The 16,157-nt window shown below is 42.3% G+C and overlaps 1 protein-coding gene across 1 annotated transcript in view; it reads left to right on the forward strand.

Annotated features, from left to right (window-relative positions):
• The window catches only part of ttn.1 (titin, tandem duplicate 1), a 253,662-nt gene that overhangs the window by 84,477 nt on the left and 153,028 nt on the right, over window positions 1–16,157 (forward strand). The window contains exons 94-107 of the mRNA XM_056612257.1: window positions 258–381; window positions 11,080–11,346; window positions 11,428–11,525; window positions 11,677–11,845; window positions 12,079–12,348; window positions 12,628–12,894; window positions 12,974–13,252; window positions 13,531–13,939; window positions 14,167–14,291; window positions 14,381–14,647; window positions 14,762–15,031; window positions 15,116–15,415; window positions 15,508–15,810; window positions 15,931–16,118. Of these exons, the coding sequence (XP_056468232.1) occupies window positions 258–381; window positions 11,080–11,346; window positions 11,428–11,525; window positions 11,677–11,845; window positions 12,079–12,348; window positions 12,628–12,894; window positions 12,974–13,252; window positions 13,531–13,939; window positions 14,167–14,291; window positions 14,381–14,647; window positions 14,762–15,031; window positions 15,116–15,415; window positions 15,508–15,810; window positions 15,931–16,118 (3,336 nt within the window). The remainder of the gene's footprint in view (window positions 1–257; window positions 382–11,079; window positions 11,347–11,427; window positions 11,526–11,676; window positions 11,846–12,078; window positions 12,349–12,627; window positions 12,895–12,973; window positions 13,253–13,530; window positions 13,940–14,166; window positions 14,292–14,380; window positions 14,648–14,761; window positions 15,032–15,115; window positions 15,416–15,507; window positions 15,811–15,930; window positions 16,119–16,157) is intronic.

Genomic DNA, 16,157 nt, shown 5'->3' on the forward strand with positions numbered 1-16,157 from the left:
CTGAGAGATAACGGTTATTTTTAACGCACCAGAGGCACATTGCTTTAGATCCCCTTTGAATTAGAGGGACAATAATGTGACGCTAAATTATTTCTCATTATCTCATATTCCAAAACCAAGCTAAGACATTTTCAAAAGCTTTTTCAAGTTGAGAGAACACAGTGATGTTTAGAAAAAAAAAGTGGGTTTAGAAAGCGAATAAAAGTTAAAGGTTATTTTGTGGAAAGTGTTGTTGAGTTTTGTCACTGTGGTTTCAGGTTGTGACTCGCATGGAAGGCAAGACCCATTCTCTGACGGTCAGGGACGTTAAGCTGTCTGAAGCTGGAGAGGTCAAGCTCACTGCTAAAGACTTCCAGACCCAAGCTACGCTCACCGTCAGAGGTAAGGCTCAGTCTTTACTAACATTACCTTGACACTTACCCACAGAGGTAACACTTAGTCTTTACTAACATTACAACACAACACTCACCTACAGAGGTTACACTCAGTCTTTACTAACATTACCGCAACACTCGACCACAGAGGTAACACTCAGACTTTACTAACATTACCAAAACACTCAGTAACAGAGGTAACGCTCAGACAACATTACTAACATAACAACCCTCACTATCCCAAATAATATATCATGTAACAACGTTTTAAATACTTATGATAAAATGATAAAGCAGTGTTTCCAATTAGCCATAGATGCCGCATTCTGAAACAGTATTATTACAGGGTTTTTTCTAAACAAGGGAACAGGGGCGCTGCGCCCCGATACTCCCGGCGTGCGCCATCCTACCGAAATGCCGACTGAACCTGTCAGACTTGGATCTGTACTTACATGCTGCTGTACAACATACACTATTTCTCAAAACGATCTTTTCTCCGCGAAAATATCCCAACACCACCACCTGACAATGTGTCTGATCCTCAAATAACTTATAATTACTCCAAAAATATTCCGATCCGAATTGGAGTTTCCCAGACCGAGTCGACATGCTAACGTTAAAGTTATTAGCAGCTAGCTAGCTAGCTACTATGTATTTGAATGGGTTTTTGGTCTAGGCGTTAAGATGCTAAGCAAGTATACAAGACCATTCCAGTTCTCTCTGCACAAAGCGGTTTCAATGAACGACAGAAATAAACAAATGCTGAGTGTTGATCAAGAGTTTTGCGAGAGAAAAACGAACAGTCGAACAGTCGAACAGGGTTCCCTGTTACCAGGGAACCCGTAGCAGGGAACTAAATGGCAGCTGCACGGCCGAATTAGCCCAATAAAAGTGTAGTAACCCAGAGAACCAGCTACAACACAGTGTTCATTTCGTTAACGAAAAATATGACGAAAAATGTTCGTCAACAACCTTTTTTCCGTGACTAAGACGAGACGTTGACGAGCTAAAAATAGATCTTTGATAATAAAAACTATGACAAAATGTCATTTTGTTTTCGTTGACGAGACGAGACAGGACGAAAATGTTAGTGGTGTGCTATTTGGACATTCAAAATGCACGATATTTTCCAATCAGTACACTCGTAAGGTTCTTATGCAACTGTTAACTCCTCCAGTAAATAGGACGGACCTTAGCTACGACTTGGCAACGGGAGGTATAGTCCACTCAGCTATGAGCTAGCGTTATGCATTGTACATATCTTCCCAGCTTTTATTCCACAGATACTAGGGTCTATAGCATATAACCGCGTTGTCTGATTACAGTTTAATTCATTTTTCGCAATTTACCGGCTCTCGTTTTGAAGAAAATCACCGCGCCATTCGTTTCAATGGGAATCGCCACGGTCTATACTTCAACATAAGGTGGACTTTGAAATTCGTCCCAGCCTTTATACAAAGATACTATAGGGTTTATAGCATATAACCGCGTTTTCTGAATACAGTTTAATGCATTTTTCACAATTTACCAGCTATCGTTTTGAAGGCTGAACAGACAAGAGTACTAAAGTGTGACGTCACGTTTCGATAGCAACAGATTCTCGGTTCTACACAAGCCAAATTAACAAGGGGAAATCCTATGCCACACAAACCTTTTATAGAAAAGGAACAATCTTTTTGCGAATTGATTTGTGAGTTTGCTTTACCAATGATGTACGTAATATTGAGAATAGATTGTCTTCATATAGAAAAAAAAACTAAACTAAACTAACGTTTACAAACTTTTCCTTTTAATACCCCAGGGGAATACATGAACGCCTTGACATTTTTCGATTGGACTTGAAATTGATTTATTTTATTGAAAGAAACAACACATGGAAGCAATGGAGAACGCCATCTCTCGTTCGGTTGTTTAGAACTGAAAATCCGGTTGCCAGGACAACGTATCGTTTCACTTTAGTACTCTATTTTGCCGCTTTTCCACCGCACATGTAGCTCGACTCGACACGACACGACTCGACACGACTCGACACGGTAGCAGCGCGGGTGCTTTTCCACCGCAAATAGTACCTCCGGGACGTGGGCGGGGTCGTCTGCGCGAAAGGGCCGTGACGTATTTTTGTACGCGACGCAAACAACACCTACGTAACCCACACATGGACAGAACCCACATAACAACAATGGAGAACATCGATGCGATGGTATTCGTGTTCGTATTATTAGCTGGCATGTTGAAGAAGTGGAATATGTTGGCTGCGGCGCTACTATGGCTGTTCTATCGTTACCAGCATGGTTGCCATGTCGCTCTCGTGACTTCGTCACACTCTGGCCAATCAGTGGCCGGCCGTCTGCCGACGTCACCTTTTAGCATCGGCTCAGCCGCTTGGAACCTAGAGCGAGGCGGTACTAGAAAAAGCAGCCACTTGAGGTACTAGATCGCGGTGGAAACGCAAAAAAGGCGAGCTGAGTCGAGTCGAGTCGAGTCGTGTCGAGCTGGTACCATGCAGTGGAAAAGCGGCATTTGAGTGGAACAACTTAGCAGGTGTCCATATATATAGGGTTAGCCTAATTGAACTAGTTTAAAAAGAGAAAACATTTTGACTAAAAGTTGACTAAAATGTAAGGACTTTTCGTCGACTAAAACTAGACAAAAACTACAAAGGAAAACAATGACTAAAATGTGACTAATATAATAAGCATTTTCATCAAAAGACTAAGACTAAGACTAAATCTAAAATAGCTGACAAAATTAACACTACTACAACATAGTTTTCATCCAAACGAGCCGTCTTTAGCGAACGGTGAATTGCATTGGCTTCTACGAGCAGTCGGCTTTCAGCCGCGAGCTTAGGGACCGTCTGCAAAGTGCAAAACTGAATTGCATTGGCTTCTACGAGCAGTCGGCTTTCAGCCGCGAGCTTAGGGACCGTCTGCAAAGTGCAAAACTGAAAACGACAACAATAGTAACATTTCTATAGCGTCGCCATTATTGACTCTAGAGCCCCAAAACTTGTTCCATAGAGGCATGGCACAGGAGGTCTACCATGACTATCGCTACCCTGAACCACCTCCTCAGGATCAGTATTGAGGGGCCTGCAATGGATCAATTTGATTTTGACAAGGCAGTGAGCCGTTGGGGCAGTCTCAGGAACAGACGGCTGCTGTTGTGATTTGTCCTACTTAATAAAAGTATTTTAGTTTTTCAGGATGACCACAAGAGCTAGAATTTCTCTCTAAAATAGCCTCAGAATGTACCATTTAATCATTATTTTTTCAAAGGCTTCGCGCCATGGAAGGGGGAGACCCCCCTTCCACACCATCCCCCGCCTCGGTCGAGTTGCTCCCTCGGCTTTGCACAGGGGTCTGCTCCCTGCTACTTTTTTTTTCTAGAAAAACCCCTGTTATTATAGTATTATTAAAGTGGTCATTATTGTGTCATTATTGTCATTGAAGAAATATATTATTCTGCTATAGAATAATTAAAAATCGCATGATGAAACTGTAGGTGGTATTAGCTCATGAATGGCTTTAGACAAAATATAGGGAGCATTCAGAGAACAACAAGCGACTTAATAACAGAAAATACCGTACAAATTGGATTGGATTGTGTAGAACCGAAGCAACACCATAATTCAACCCAGACGATTGTATGTCAACGAATTGCTAACTGAAAACTGAATTTGCACAATGTCTAAAATGAATTACTCCTGCATGCTATTTCATGTTCATTTATATTGTAACGCCATTGTATGAGACCATTTATTTTGGAATTCACTAGAACTATTGAAATCAATTATCAGATCAAAGTAGAAAATGCATTTCCTGCAGAAAATGCGGTGAGTGCCTTAGTGCAAAGGGAGGTTGCAAAAATATTTTTTAATAAAGCCACATAGATTAAGGCATAAAGAAACGTTAAATAGCTTAAATCAAGTGAAGGGATTTGAACAAAGTCTAAATGGGGTTAACAATGTAAACATGCACACCATTTAAGAAAATGTAAATGGTTGGAAACAAATAAAGTGACAGTGTGTGTTAGGGCTTTGACTTTTGCCCAAAAATCATATTTGAAGTTTGTTTGTTTAATAATATAATATTCAAATATATTCAAATATTTATTAATAATATTTTGACCATTAAATGTTTTCAGTAAGACCTATGGTGTAATACTTAAGTTGTATATGTTTTGTCCACCAGAGGGCAAAAAGTCTGCAGCTTGCCGGGATATAGTGTAGACGGGTGGGCTCTCAAGTTGCTGGTTGTCCCGTGGTATTGATCCGAGAGTTTGGTCCTACATATTCTACATATTACTTAATCCTTACCGGTTATTTTCCCCGGTATTTTTTCGAACCCAAAGTAGCGCCACACTTTGCTTTTGAAGTGGCCAGGAGTGTAAATTCCGATCTCCTCCTCGGGGGATGTTGTAGGTGTTGACCATTGTTTTGCTATATAATACAAAATTGGCTCAAACCAGGACGCAACGCCACCTACAGGAGCCCAGATGACTAATAATAGCTTTGCTAATGAGCACGCGATTCACAACTTAACCAGGCGTAAAAAAAGCCTCGGAATCTCAATTGAAAACAACGTTCAAGCAAAGACATTTACAAAAAATAATGCCCATAACAGGTTTGAATTGCCTATTAATTATTAATATTCGTTAGAATATTGATTTATTTTTTGATATTATATTCTAATTGTATTCGAATAAAGAAGTTCGGAGTCAAAGCCCTAGTGTGTGTGTGTGTGTGTGTGTGTGTGTGTGTGTGTGTGTGTGTGTGTGTGTGTTTTTAAGAGAATAGCGAGCTGATGCGTGATTAAAAGAAGCCCAATAGAGCGGGAAAAATAGCCCAATCTGGCAACACTGCCTGAACGTCCTCCAAAAGTAGCCCAAACTGGCGGGAAAAACGGAACGAACGTCCTCATGCTCCAGCGTCAACGCAAATCAATGAGGCCAACTGAAAACGAAGCCGGTGTTACACATGTGTTAGGGAGAGCCGGGTCGATTGAAACACTTTTCAGTTAAACGTCTTTTTCAAAGATGACGTTACGTATACAAATAATTTCAACATGTGATCAACAACTCACATGTGTTTTCTCTTAGTTACAAGTGTAATTTAATACATATGTTGGATCAGGGGCGCAACTGCCTACTTTCTGGGGGGTATGCAGACACATAGCAGGCGCCCCCCCCCCCCCCCCTTTTTTTTTCTGGGCACAAATTTGACCTAAAACACACTCTGATATTGAATCAAAAAATTAATTTTGAGTGCACCAGGACAGAGATGCTCTGCCAGTGTAGCATCATACCGTGCTATATGAGATCAAGGATACCCAGAAAAATTTCCATTTCTAGGATTTCCTATCTGTGCATTTTGTCCCTGTGAAAAAGAGTTTCCTCGACGCACAATGTTGTTGGTAAAAACTTATATTACATAAAAACAATACCACAACAGTCGAGTCACTTGCACAACTCAAGCCGCCCTCCAGTCTAGAACTCTGGCCCTCTTAAGAAGCACCAGAAAAGGTGTGGCTCAATTAATCTATGAGCCACAGCTGCAGACTATTACAGGGCTAACAGCCAGACTGGAACACGTGAATCTTTTAAAACATGTTAACACAGTGAAGATGCCATTCACATCTTCACAGTCCCCCTAAGTGGCAGGTTTCCTTCTGCAAGGAAGAGTATGCAGTCGATCACTTGAGTCAACAGGCTCTCTGCAATTCGCTATCAATAGTTTTACCTAGGCATATGCGGGGTGCCAATTCTTTCCACATCAGATAAGCATTTATGTGGTAACCACTTGTTTCATGGTGCTTCAGTATCTTTGAAAGACACTGCCAGTTATTATACCCCACCACTCTAGTTTCACCAAAAAGCTTTCATGCAAAACAATAGACTGAGTACAGTAACCAATAGGGGTGGGAAAAATAATCGATTCTTCGATGCATCGTAATACTGTGTAGAACGATTCAGTCTCGATTCAGATACGATAATATTTTTATTTATTCTTTTGGATTATTAATTTATTCACTTTTGGATTATTAACGGAGTTATAAAGTATCAACTTTATAACTCCGTTTTTACTGGATCTATTGACATAAAACAAAGACTTGCATTGAAATTGAAGTAAAACAAAATAGCCACAAGCAAGTTCCTTTATTTTTCTTGTTATGATCCGTTATATTGTAGGCTCCATTCTGATCAGTACACAGTTGCAAGACAACAGTAACCTGTTGTTTTACTAGTAGTAGATTTAGCTAACCTGTATATTTACAAGCCTCCTCTTGATACACTGCCATAAAAACGACCTTCCCAATCTTTCTTTTTCTATGTTGTGACCCCGAGGGCTTTCTTCTCTGCCTCTCCATATTGAGCTACGGGTCATCCGATGACAATACGGTTCAAATGAAGACACTCTGGCGCTCGCCTCCAGGGCGTAGTCGAGGGGGCGGCCACTGGAGCGCCGTGTGGAGAGGAGGGGGGGAGGGAGGCGAAGGAGCGGGGGGGCGCCTTATCATTGACGTTCCTCTGTTATTGATCATCATATCATGTACACAAACGCTGTTAAATACAGAAAATGCAGACTCAAATAATTTTACTTCAATCGCTTTGGCGCCCCCTCTGGTGCGGCGCCCCTATGCGCCGCATATAGTGCATACCCACTTTTTGCGCCACTGTGTTGGATGATCGAGCTGTTTAACTTTGAATGTAAGTTGACATCTGTTTCAAACGCCCCGCCTAGTCGGGACGTTTGAAACACACATGCGGGACGAATGAAACAGCATATTTTAAAAATAAACTATTGACTTTACTCTTGTTATTATGCAACATACCGGACAACATAGTAGTGTACTCGTCATTGCTAAAATTTCACATCATTCCGCATAATATAAATAGGTTAAAATATATTTTTGGCACGTGCGTAATTGTCAAGATGCACATTTCGATTAAAACTCACCTTTCTTCTTTTGGACGTCTAAATTTGCATTAATTGGGGGTCAAGCAGCGAAGCTGCGAGACAACCTATTGTTTTCGTACGTTTTCTTATTATTTTCCTGCCATGGCAGTCCATAGAATGCCTAGGTGAAAAGTTGTGAAATTTGGCACACTGGTTCAGGACAGTCCCATTAGCCCATGAAGCAAATTTGAGGACGCTAGCTCATCAGCTCTAGCGCCACCATCAGGTCAAAGTTGGACATGCATTCATGTTCATAACTTTCGACCCATTCGTCCAATATTCACAAACAAGGGATCATTGGAAGCCTTGGTCCAAGCCGAGTTCAAAGCACCCTATGACGTTATTTTGCGCCATGATGGATTTTCCGCCATCTTGGTTTATGTCAAAAACCTTCAAAATGCATCTTCTATCACAAATGTTCTCCAATCATCTTGAAACTTGGCACACATGATCTTCAGGCCATGCTTGATAAGAAACATTGAATAGATTTTTCAAATTCAAAACCGTTTGCCCGCTACAGCCAATCAAATTTGACCGCCAAGTCGCCAAACAGGAAGTAAGCCGATATCTCAGCAGCCCTTTGACATATCATAACCAACCTTGGTACATAGACCCATGACATCATCATGGGGACACCCAATGAATCTGGTGACCTTTGACCTCTAGGGGGCGCTGTTATTAATGTAGATGTGTTTTAACTCCTCTCTCTTCACATGAGTATATTTCAAACTTATTTTCAATGTCTTGTGATGCTATCAGACCTCCCCATATAGTTAGTATAGTATTTGTTGCAGAAATATCCGCGACAGCCAATCATATTCGACCGCGAAGCCGCCAAATAGGAAGTAAGCCAATTTCTCAGCAACCCTTTGACATGTCATAACCAAACTTGATACATAGACCCATAACATCATCATGGGGACACTCAATGAATTTGGTGACCATTGACCTCTAGGGGGCGCTATAATTAATGGAGACGTGTTTTAACTCCTCTCTCTTCACATGAGTACATTTCAAACTTATTTTCAATGTCTGTTGATACTGTCAGACCTCCCCTTATAGCTTTTAAATGATTTCTCATGGCAACATCAGAACTTGGCTGGCATGTTGAAAGTTGTAAAAATCAGTTGTCCATTTCCACAGGCCACAAATTATGTCCAATCTTCATGAAACTTGATCTTCAGACCAAGCTGAACAAATATGTCAAACAGCTTCCTCAAATTCAAAACCGTTTGGCCGTGACAGCCAATCAAACTTGACGGCAAAGCAGCCAAACAGGAAGTAAGGCTGTTCTCAGCACTTCTTTAACATATCATAGCCAAACTTGGTACATAGACTCATGACATCATTCTGGGGACCTCCAAACTATTTGGTGACCTTTGACCTCAGGGGCACGTCAAACAGGAAGTGAGCTCATATCTCTGCAAGGCCTTCATGCATCCAAACCAAACTTGGCTCATAGTCTTATGACCCTATCCTGATGATGCCCAAATAATTTGGTGTGATTTGACTTTTAGGGGTGCGTTGTTAGCAGAAAGTCTATTCCAGCCCTTAGAAAGCAACTTCAATGTATTTTCATTGATACCCATTTGCCAATAACTTTCATTGTCATGTATTTTTTCATGTTCATATCATATACTGTGTTATATAAAACTGATAACATATCAATCATATTCAATCATCATGTACAACAATGACTATATTTACCATTCCGCCCACTTACAATATAAACTGCAATTCCCACTGGATTTGATGCTTCACAAACCACCTCCAGAACAGATGCTTGTTTACATTGTGTCTCTTTTAGGGATATTGTTCCGAATACCCCTATGTATTTGTGACATTTGTTCTGTAAGGCAGACTGTATTGCGCCCTTACCTCTGGGTGGGGTAATTTTCCCATTTGGTAAACATTGACGCGTACTCGCATAATGCTCATCCCACCGGCTGTCGGTATTACCAATTACCGAGACGGTCGTCATGTAGCCATGTAGCCAGCCGATTACGTCCGTCCAGCAAAATTAGTTTATCAAGTCCCATTATGCTTGACCCCCGGATTGCTGCTCACAGCTATATTTTTACTTATTTCCCTGTCTTAAGTCATGTTTAGGGATACAAGGTTGAACATCCTTTTATTTATTTTAAACAAAAACGACCACGTCAACCGGATAACATGACTCCTGTTGCGTTTGAAACAAGTGTTTCAATCGTCCCGACAGCGACTACTGACACTTAAACCTTTTTAACCTCTAAACTTCAAAACTCTGACATTGCACACTTTAGCACAGGTTTAAGTACTAATTCATCTGTTGCATAGTCATATTATTATGGCATGAAACAAAAAACACAACTATTTATTACAAAAAAAACTACCGCAGGAAGGATTTTACTTAGCGCTCTCGAAAACAGGTTCAGGGGATAACATTTGAACAGTGGGACGTCATCATTACATGAAATTTCGCGGGATCGGTCAGTCTTGCATGCTGAACGTAGTGACGGAATTTGACGTGAAAGCCTTGCATGGTTTTCGAGGAAATCACTGTGTTTCAATCGTCCCGTGTTTCAATCGACCTGGCTCTCCCCCACCGAATTCTCTCATTATAACAAAAACATAAATAAAACATAAGATCTCCCCCCACCGGTGGGCCTTTCTTTTCTTGATACTAACATTCATTCTAAACAGCGTTTTACACAGTAGCTTATAATAGGAATTGCTCAAAGGTAAATCATCGTAATTTAACACTGACTGTAGCTTTTTATGGGTAAAGAAGCAACGGTGAAGGACCGTACTAAACGCCCTATCATTGTATGGGTCTGTAAAATGCAAAACAAATGTATTTATCAAGCACCTTTAACAAAAAGTTAATTGGTTGAGGGGAGATCTTATGTTTTTGTCATGTTTTTGTCATGCCTGTCTACGCTTCAAACTCGCTCGTGCATGTTGCAAAAAATATGCAACAGCGCCCCCTGGGGTCAAACTTTTTGGTGGGTCGCAGAATTCGGTGTAACACCGGTATGAAACTAAAACTGTGATTCTGAATAAAGTTTAAATGATATCGAAATTCCGTTGGGATATTATTGAAGATACAAGTGTCGACATTTGTCAATTTGTTTGAACGAAGGTAAATGGTCGAAAAATTATTGAGTTCCGATGTCTTAAAAGTACGAGTGTCAGAATGGACAGACGTCGTTCAAGGAAAACAGCTGAAAACGAAGCCGGTATGAAACTAAAACTGTGATTCTGAAGAAAGTTTAAATGTTATCGAAATTCCGTTTAGATATTATTGAAGATACAAGTGTGTAAAAAAAAATCTCATGGTCTCATTGTTAATGGTTTGAACGAAGATAAATGGTTGAAAATTGATTTAGTTAGGTCGTAAACACTTGAAGCACCAGAGTAGACTAAAAAAGATAGTATTTTAAAAGTAGAATATTTTAAAAAGTATAAATTATTTTTAAAATCTGAAAAGAATCGCGCGACTCCAAGCTAATCGGAACATTTTATAATTGGAATGGAGTCTCTAGGTGAAAAATGGAGGAAGCAGATAGGTCCCAAAGTTTGTAGAGAATAAGAAAGAAAGAAAGAATAAAACCTAACAAGAACAATAGTTGAGTGCTGCATGCAGCACTCACCTAAATTGTGCACCTCACACACATCTCAGCACCGCTACTGAAAGCAATCGTTGAGGAAACACTGAATACCTATTTCAAGAGCAGTAATTATACTTATAAATATCTGTTTGTGCAGAGCCACCGGTAGAGTTCAGCAAACCTCTGGAGGACCAGACGGTTGAAGAAGAGGCCACTGCCACCCTTGAGTGTGAAGTGTCCAGGGAGAACGCTGAGGTCCATTGGTTCAGAGATGGACAGGAGATCCGCAAGACCAAGAAACATGAAATTATTATTGATGGACGCAAGAGAGCCCTCATCATTCGTGACTGCACTACAAACGACGCCAAGATGTACACCTGCAACGCAAAGGACTTCAAAACCTCCTGCTTCCTGGAAGTCCAGCGTAAGGCCCTCACAACACTTTGAGGGGTGGTTGTTGTTGAATGTTGGACATGTTTTTTAACCTTGTTTCCTGTACCTTCAGCTCCTCTTGTTGAGTTCACTAAAGGTCTCAAGGACGTAGAGGTTTTGGAGAAGGAATCAGCCAGGTTTGAGTGTGAAGTCTCAAGGGAGTCTGCCAAGGTACAACGATAATCACAAAACATGCATACAACCATACCGTAGAGTTAATTCAAGTGTGATAGCCAATTTAGTTTGTAATACAACCTATACTGTATGAGATGTAATACTTCTTGGTGTATAAAAGGTTACAATTAAGGATGTGCTCATGCAGGTTTGCTGGTTCAAAGATGGAAATGAGATCAGGAAAGGAAAGAAGTATGAGATCATCGCCAAGGGAGTCCAGAGAACCCTCATCGTACACAAATCATGTTTTGATGACGAGGCGGAATATGAATGCGATGCAAGGACGTCCAAATCAACCGGCCTGCTGACTGTTGTCGGTAAGGAAACTATGGCACCACTATATTGTTAGTCTTAGCCTTTAACATATTGTCAGTTCTGGGTGTATGTCATCATTTATGAAAAGAAAAAGGGTAACCTCTCAATATATTTCTGAACTAGATGGTCATAAGGATTAGTTTGGAAGAAACCTGTAATAAAACGTGATCCACAGAGGAATGTAAGAGGGTCTGGCACTTTAAAAATATTTGTTTTATTTCATGGCTTCTTGCAGAGGAGGAAGCTAGGTTCACCAAGAACCTGTCCAACGTGGATGGGACGGAGACAGACAGTGTCAAACTGATCTGTGAAGTGTCCAAGCCCTGTTCAGAGGTCACCTGGTACAAAGGGGAGCGGGAGCTGCCTGAGGGAGGTCGCTATGAACAGATCATGGATGGAAAGAGAAGGATTCTCATCATCCAGGACCTGAAGATGGTAGATGTTGGGGAATACACCTGTAGACTGAGTCCCAATGTGAAGACATCAGCTAATCTTAAACTGAACGGTAAACTCAGTCCACCTTAACTATATTCATTCACAGAATAAGTTTGACACCAATGCTCACTTGTACTGTGTGCTGTACTGACATCTCCACATCAGTAAAGCTATCCTCCAGGATAGCTAACTTTCTGTTTGAGATCCAGAGATCTATTTCTCAAGAAATGTATACTTATACTTGGTTCTAAATTTTATCTTTAACTTTTTTGTTGAAATTGACGATTTTAACAGTTGAGAGTTAAATAAGTGCATGGAAGGTAACAGGGTTTGATCTTCGTGTCTGTAGAACTCGCTGCTGAGTTCATCTCCAGGCCTCAGAACCAGGAGGTGGTGGAGGGAGAGAAGGCCGAATTCGTCTGCTCCGTCTCCAAGGAAACCTATGAGGTTAAGTGGTTCAGAGGTGACAAGGAGATAAACGTAGGTGACAAGTATGACATAGTGAGTGAAGGGAAGAGAAGAGCACTGATTGTGAAAAAATGTGAGACCAAGGATGAAGGAGGCTATGTTGCACACATTGGAGACGTCAAGGCCTCAGCTGATCTTTATGTAATTGGTGAGTCACGTTTTGCTTTTACCCTAACTACTAAGATTCTGCGATCTGCGAGTTTTAATGTTTTTCTTCCTTATTTCAGAGAAATTAAGAATCATCACGCCCATTAAAGATGCAGAAGTGAAGGAGGGAAGTGAGATCATGTTTAACTGTGAGGTGAACTCTGAGGGAGCCAAGGCGAAGTGGCTGAAGAACGTTGAGACCATGTTTGAGAGCGGCAAGTACGTCATGCTCCAGAGAGACCATGTGTTCTCTCTGAGGATCAAAGATGCCCAGAAGTCAGACGTGGCCAACTACTCCATCATCCTGACCAACCACAGAGGAGAGCAGGCCAAGAGTGAAGCCAGTGCTAAAGTAGCAGGTAAGACTAAACATCTGAACCTCCCCTGAAGCATGTAGATGTATGTATCGTAATCCTGCTTACATGATGTGCCAACAGGGTTTTCCATAAGTCGATAAGGCATTTAATATATAGTTTAAGATTCAGTATTTCTGTATTTAGTATCTGCAGATGGCTATGAAAACCAATCTAGTGACTCTTTGTTAGTTGTGTCATGAGGATATTTAGGGGCGCTTTCACAAACCCCAGAAATAGAAGTAGTGCTTAAGACCAAGGATGTTGTTTTGTTTCTCCTCCAGCGGAGAAGGTGAAATTCCTGGAGTCCATAGAGGATGTCGAGACCCAGGAGAAGAAGACAGTGAGCTTCAGCTGTAAAGTGAACAGACCGGAGGTCACGGTCCGCTGGACAAAGGCAGGGCAGGAGGTGGTCCTCAGCAAGAGGATCCTCTACAGGGTGGATGGACTCAAGCATACACTGACCATCAAGGACTGTGTCATGGATGATGAGGCAGAGTATGCAGCCATGGTGGGAGAGGACAAGTGTGCAGGAGAGCTGATCATCAGCGAGGCACCCACAGACTTCACAGCTCAGCTCAAAGACCAGACCATCACAGAGTTTGAGGATGCAGAGTTCACCTGCAAGTTGTCCAAGGAGAAGGCAGCTGTCAAGTGGTACAGAAATGGACGTGAGATCAGAGAAGGGACAAGGTAAGAAGCAAGACGGTTTAGTTCAATACTAGATCAAATGTGCTTCATACTGCAAAACGTGTTGTTTATATAGAAAACAAAATACAGATAATAGCCTATCCTAAATCATAGGCTGTGTCAATCATTTGAGTTGGCATAATAAAGAATCCTGGCTAGGTAGCGTTCTTACTGGAGCACAATGCATTTGGAGTTCTAATGAATAGGTTATTGATCGGATTGAATTGCAGATACCACAAGGAGAGAGATGGCAAAACATGCAAACTGATAATCAAGCAGTGCCGACCGGATGATGAGTGTGAATACGCTTGTGGCTTGGATGAAAGGAGATCCAGAGCCAGGCTCTTTGTTGAAGGTGAGCATATTTTACTTGGCGGGTCAGGTGTGAATACATGAAGTAAATTTTTCTGGGAATCCTAAACATTTGTTTTCCTATTATCACAGAAACCCCAGTCGAGATCATCAGACCCCCCCAAGATGTGTTCGAGCCCCCAGGGTCAGACGTTGTGTTTGAGGTGGAGCTCAATAAGGACAGAGTGGAAGTCAAGTGGATGAGAAACAATATGATCATTGTCCAAGGAGATAAGTACCAGATGATCAGCGAGGGGAAGATCCACCGCCTGCAGGTGTGTGAGATCCGCCCTCGCGATCAAGGAGAGTACAGGATTGTGGCCAAGGAGAAAGACGCCCGGGCCAAGCTGGAGCTGGCAGGTAAGTCACCACTGTAAAGGTGTTGTCTTATACAGTCCTCTTTAGTTAAACTTAATAGCCCTACTCATTTATTTTCAACTGTCTTCATCAGCTTTGCCCTCAAATGTTTTGCAGCCGTGCCAAAGATCAAGACCACAGATCAGAACCTGGTTACCGATGCCGGGAAGCCCTTCGTCATGAGCGTTCCCTACGATGCGTATCCTCGCGCCGACGCAGAGTGGTTCCTTCAGGGTTCCTCTCTCCCAGTCCAGAACGTGGACACTACCACGGACAAGACTGAATACCGTCTGAAGTGTCCCACCAAGGAAGAGAAGGGCAGGTACAAGGTGATCATTAAGAACAAGCATGGAGAGGGAGAGGCTTTCATCAACCTGGATGTCATAGGTAAGGTTTTATTGCTTGAGAACATCATTAAGGACCATGAGATTTTGAAGATGTACGATTTGAAGAGAGATGTTGTGTTTTCAGACGTCCCTGGTCCTGTCAAGGCACTGAAGGTGACTGACACCACTGACGGTGAGGTGAGTCTGGCCTGGGAGGAGCCAGAGAGCGACGGCGGAAGCAAGATTGTTGCTTACGTGGTGGAGAGACGAGACATGAAGCGTAAGACCTGGACCCTGGCAACAGACCGTGCAGATACTCCAGAGTACTGTGTGAGCGGTCTGCAGAAGGACTCATGGTACCTGTTCAGAGTCTGCGCTCGCAATCGAGTGGGCAGCGGGCCCAGCGTCAGCACAGATGATGCTGTTCAGGCCAAGAATAAGTTTGGTGAGAAGGGACCTCCTCAGGATTGTCAGTAGGCCTACTTACAGTACTTACATGAGGTTGAAAAATTAAGAACACATGTGGTTTTCTTTCAGATGTGCCTGGTGCTCCTGAGAATGTCAGGGTCAGTGTGGTCAACAGGTTTGGAGCCACCATCACTTGGGAGCCTCCCATGTCTGATGGAGGCTCTGACATCACTGCCTACATCATAGAACTGCGCGATAGGACCTCCGTCAAGTGGGAGGTGGCCACTATTTGTAGTGTGTCTGACCGCTCTGCCGCCCTGAACGACGTGGTGGAGAATAAAGAGTACATCTTCAGAGTCCGAGCTGAAAACAAGGCTGGGATGGGCAGACCCAGCGCCGCGACCAAACCTGTCAAGATCATGGATCCCATCGGTGAGTCTTGGGATTCACTGTCATCATCGATTAACATGTCTGAATATAGCCATTGTTGCTCAACCTATCATCAGGTTTATAAGGATATGATGGAAACATAGATCTTTTATTTGTTTTCAGAGAGGCCAAGTCCTCCTCTGAACCTGAACTACAGTGAACAGGCCAAGGCTGGAGTGTCCCTCTCCTGGGAGACCCCCACTAGTAATGGAGGCAGCATGATCACCGGCTACATCATCCAGAAGTGTGATGATGGATCAGACAAGTGGCTCCGCTGCAACACCAGGCTCTGCCAGGACCTCTCCTACCGGGTACCCAACCACTCAGTTTTCTGACCTAAAGACGTAGCC

Source organism: Gadus chalcogrammus, chromosome 16 (genome assembly GCF_026213295.1).
Source record: "Gadus chalcogrammus isolate NIFS_2021 chromosome 16, NIFS_Gcha_1.0, whole genome shotgun sequence".
In the NCBI taxonomy this organism is placed as follows: Eukaryota; Metazoa; Chordata; class Actinopteri; order Gadiformes; family Gadidae; genus Gadus; species Gadus chalcogrammus.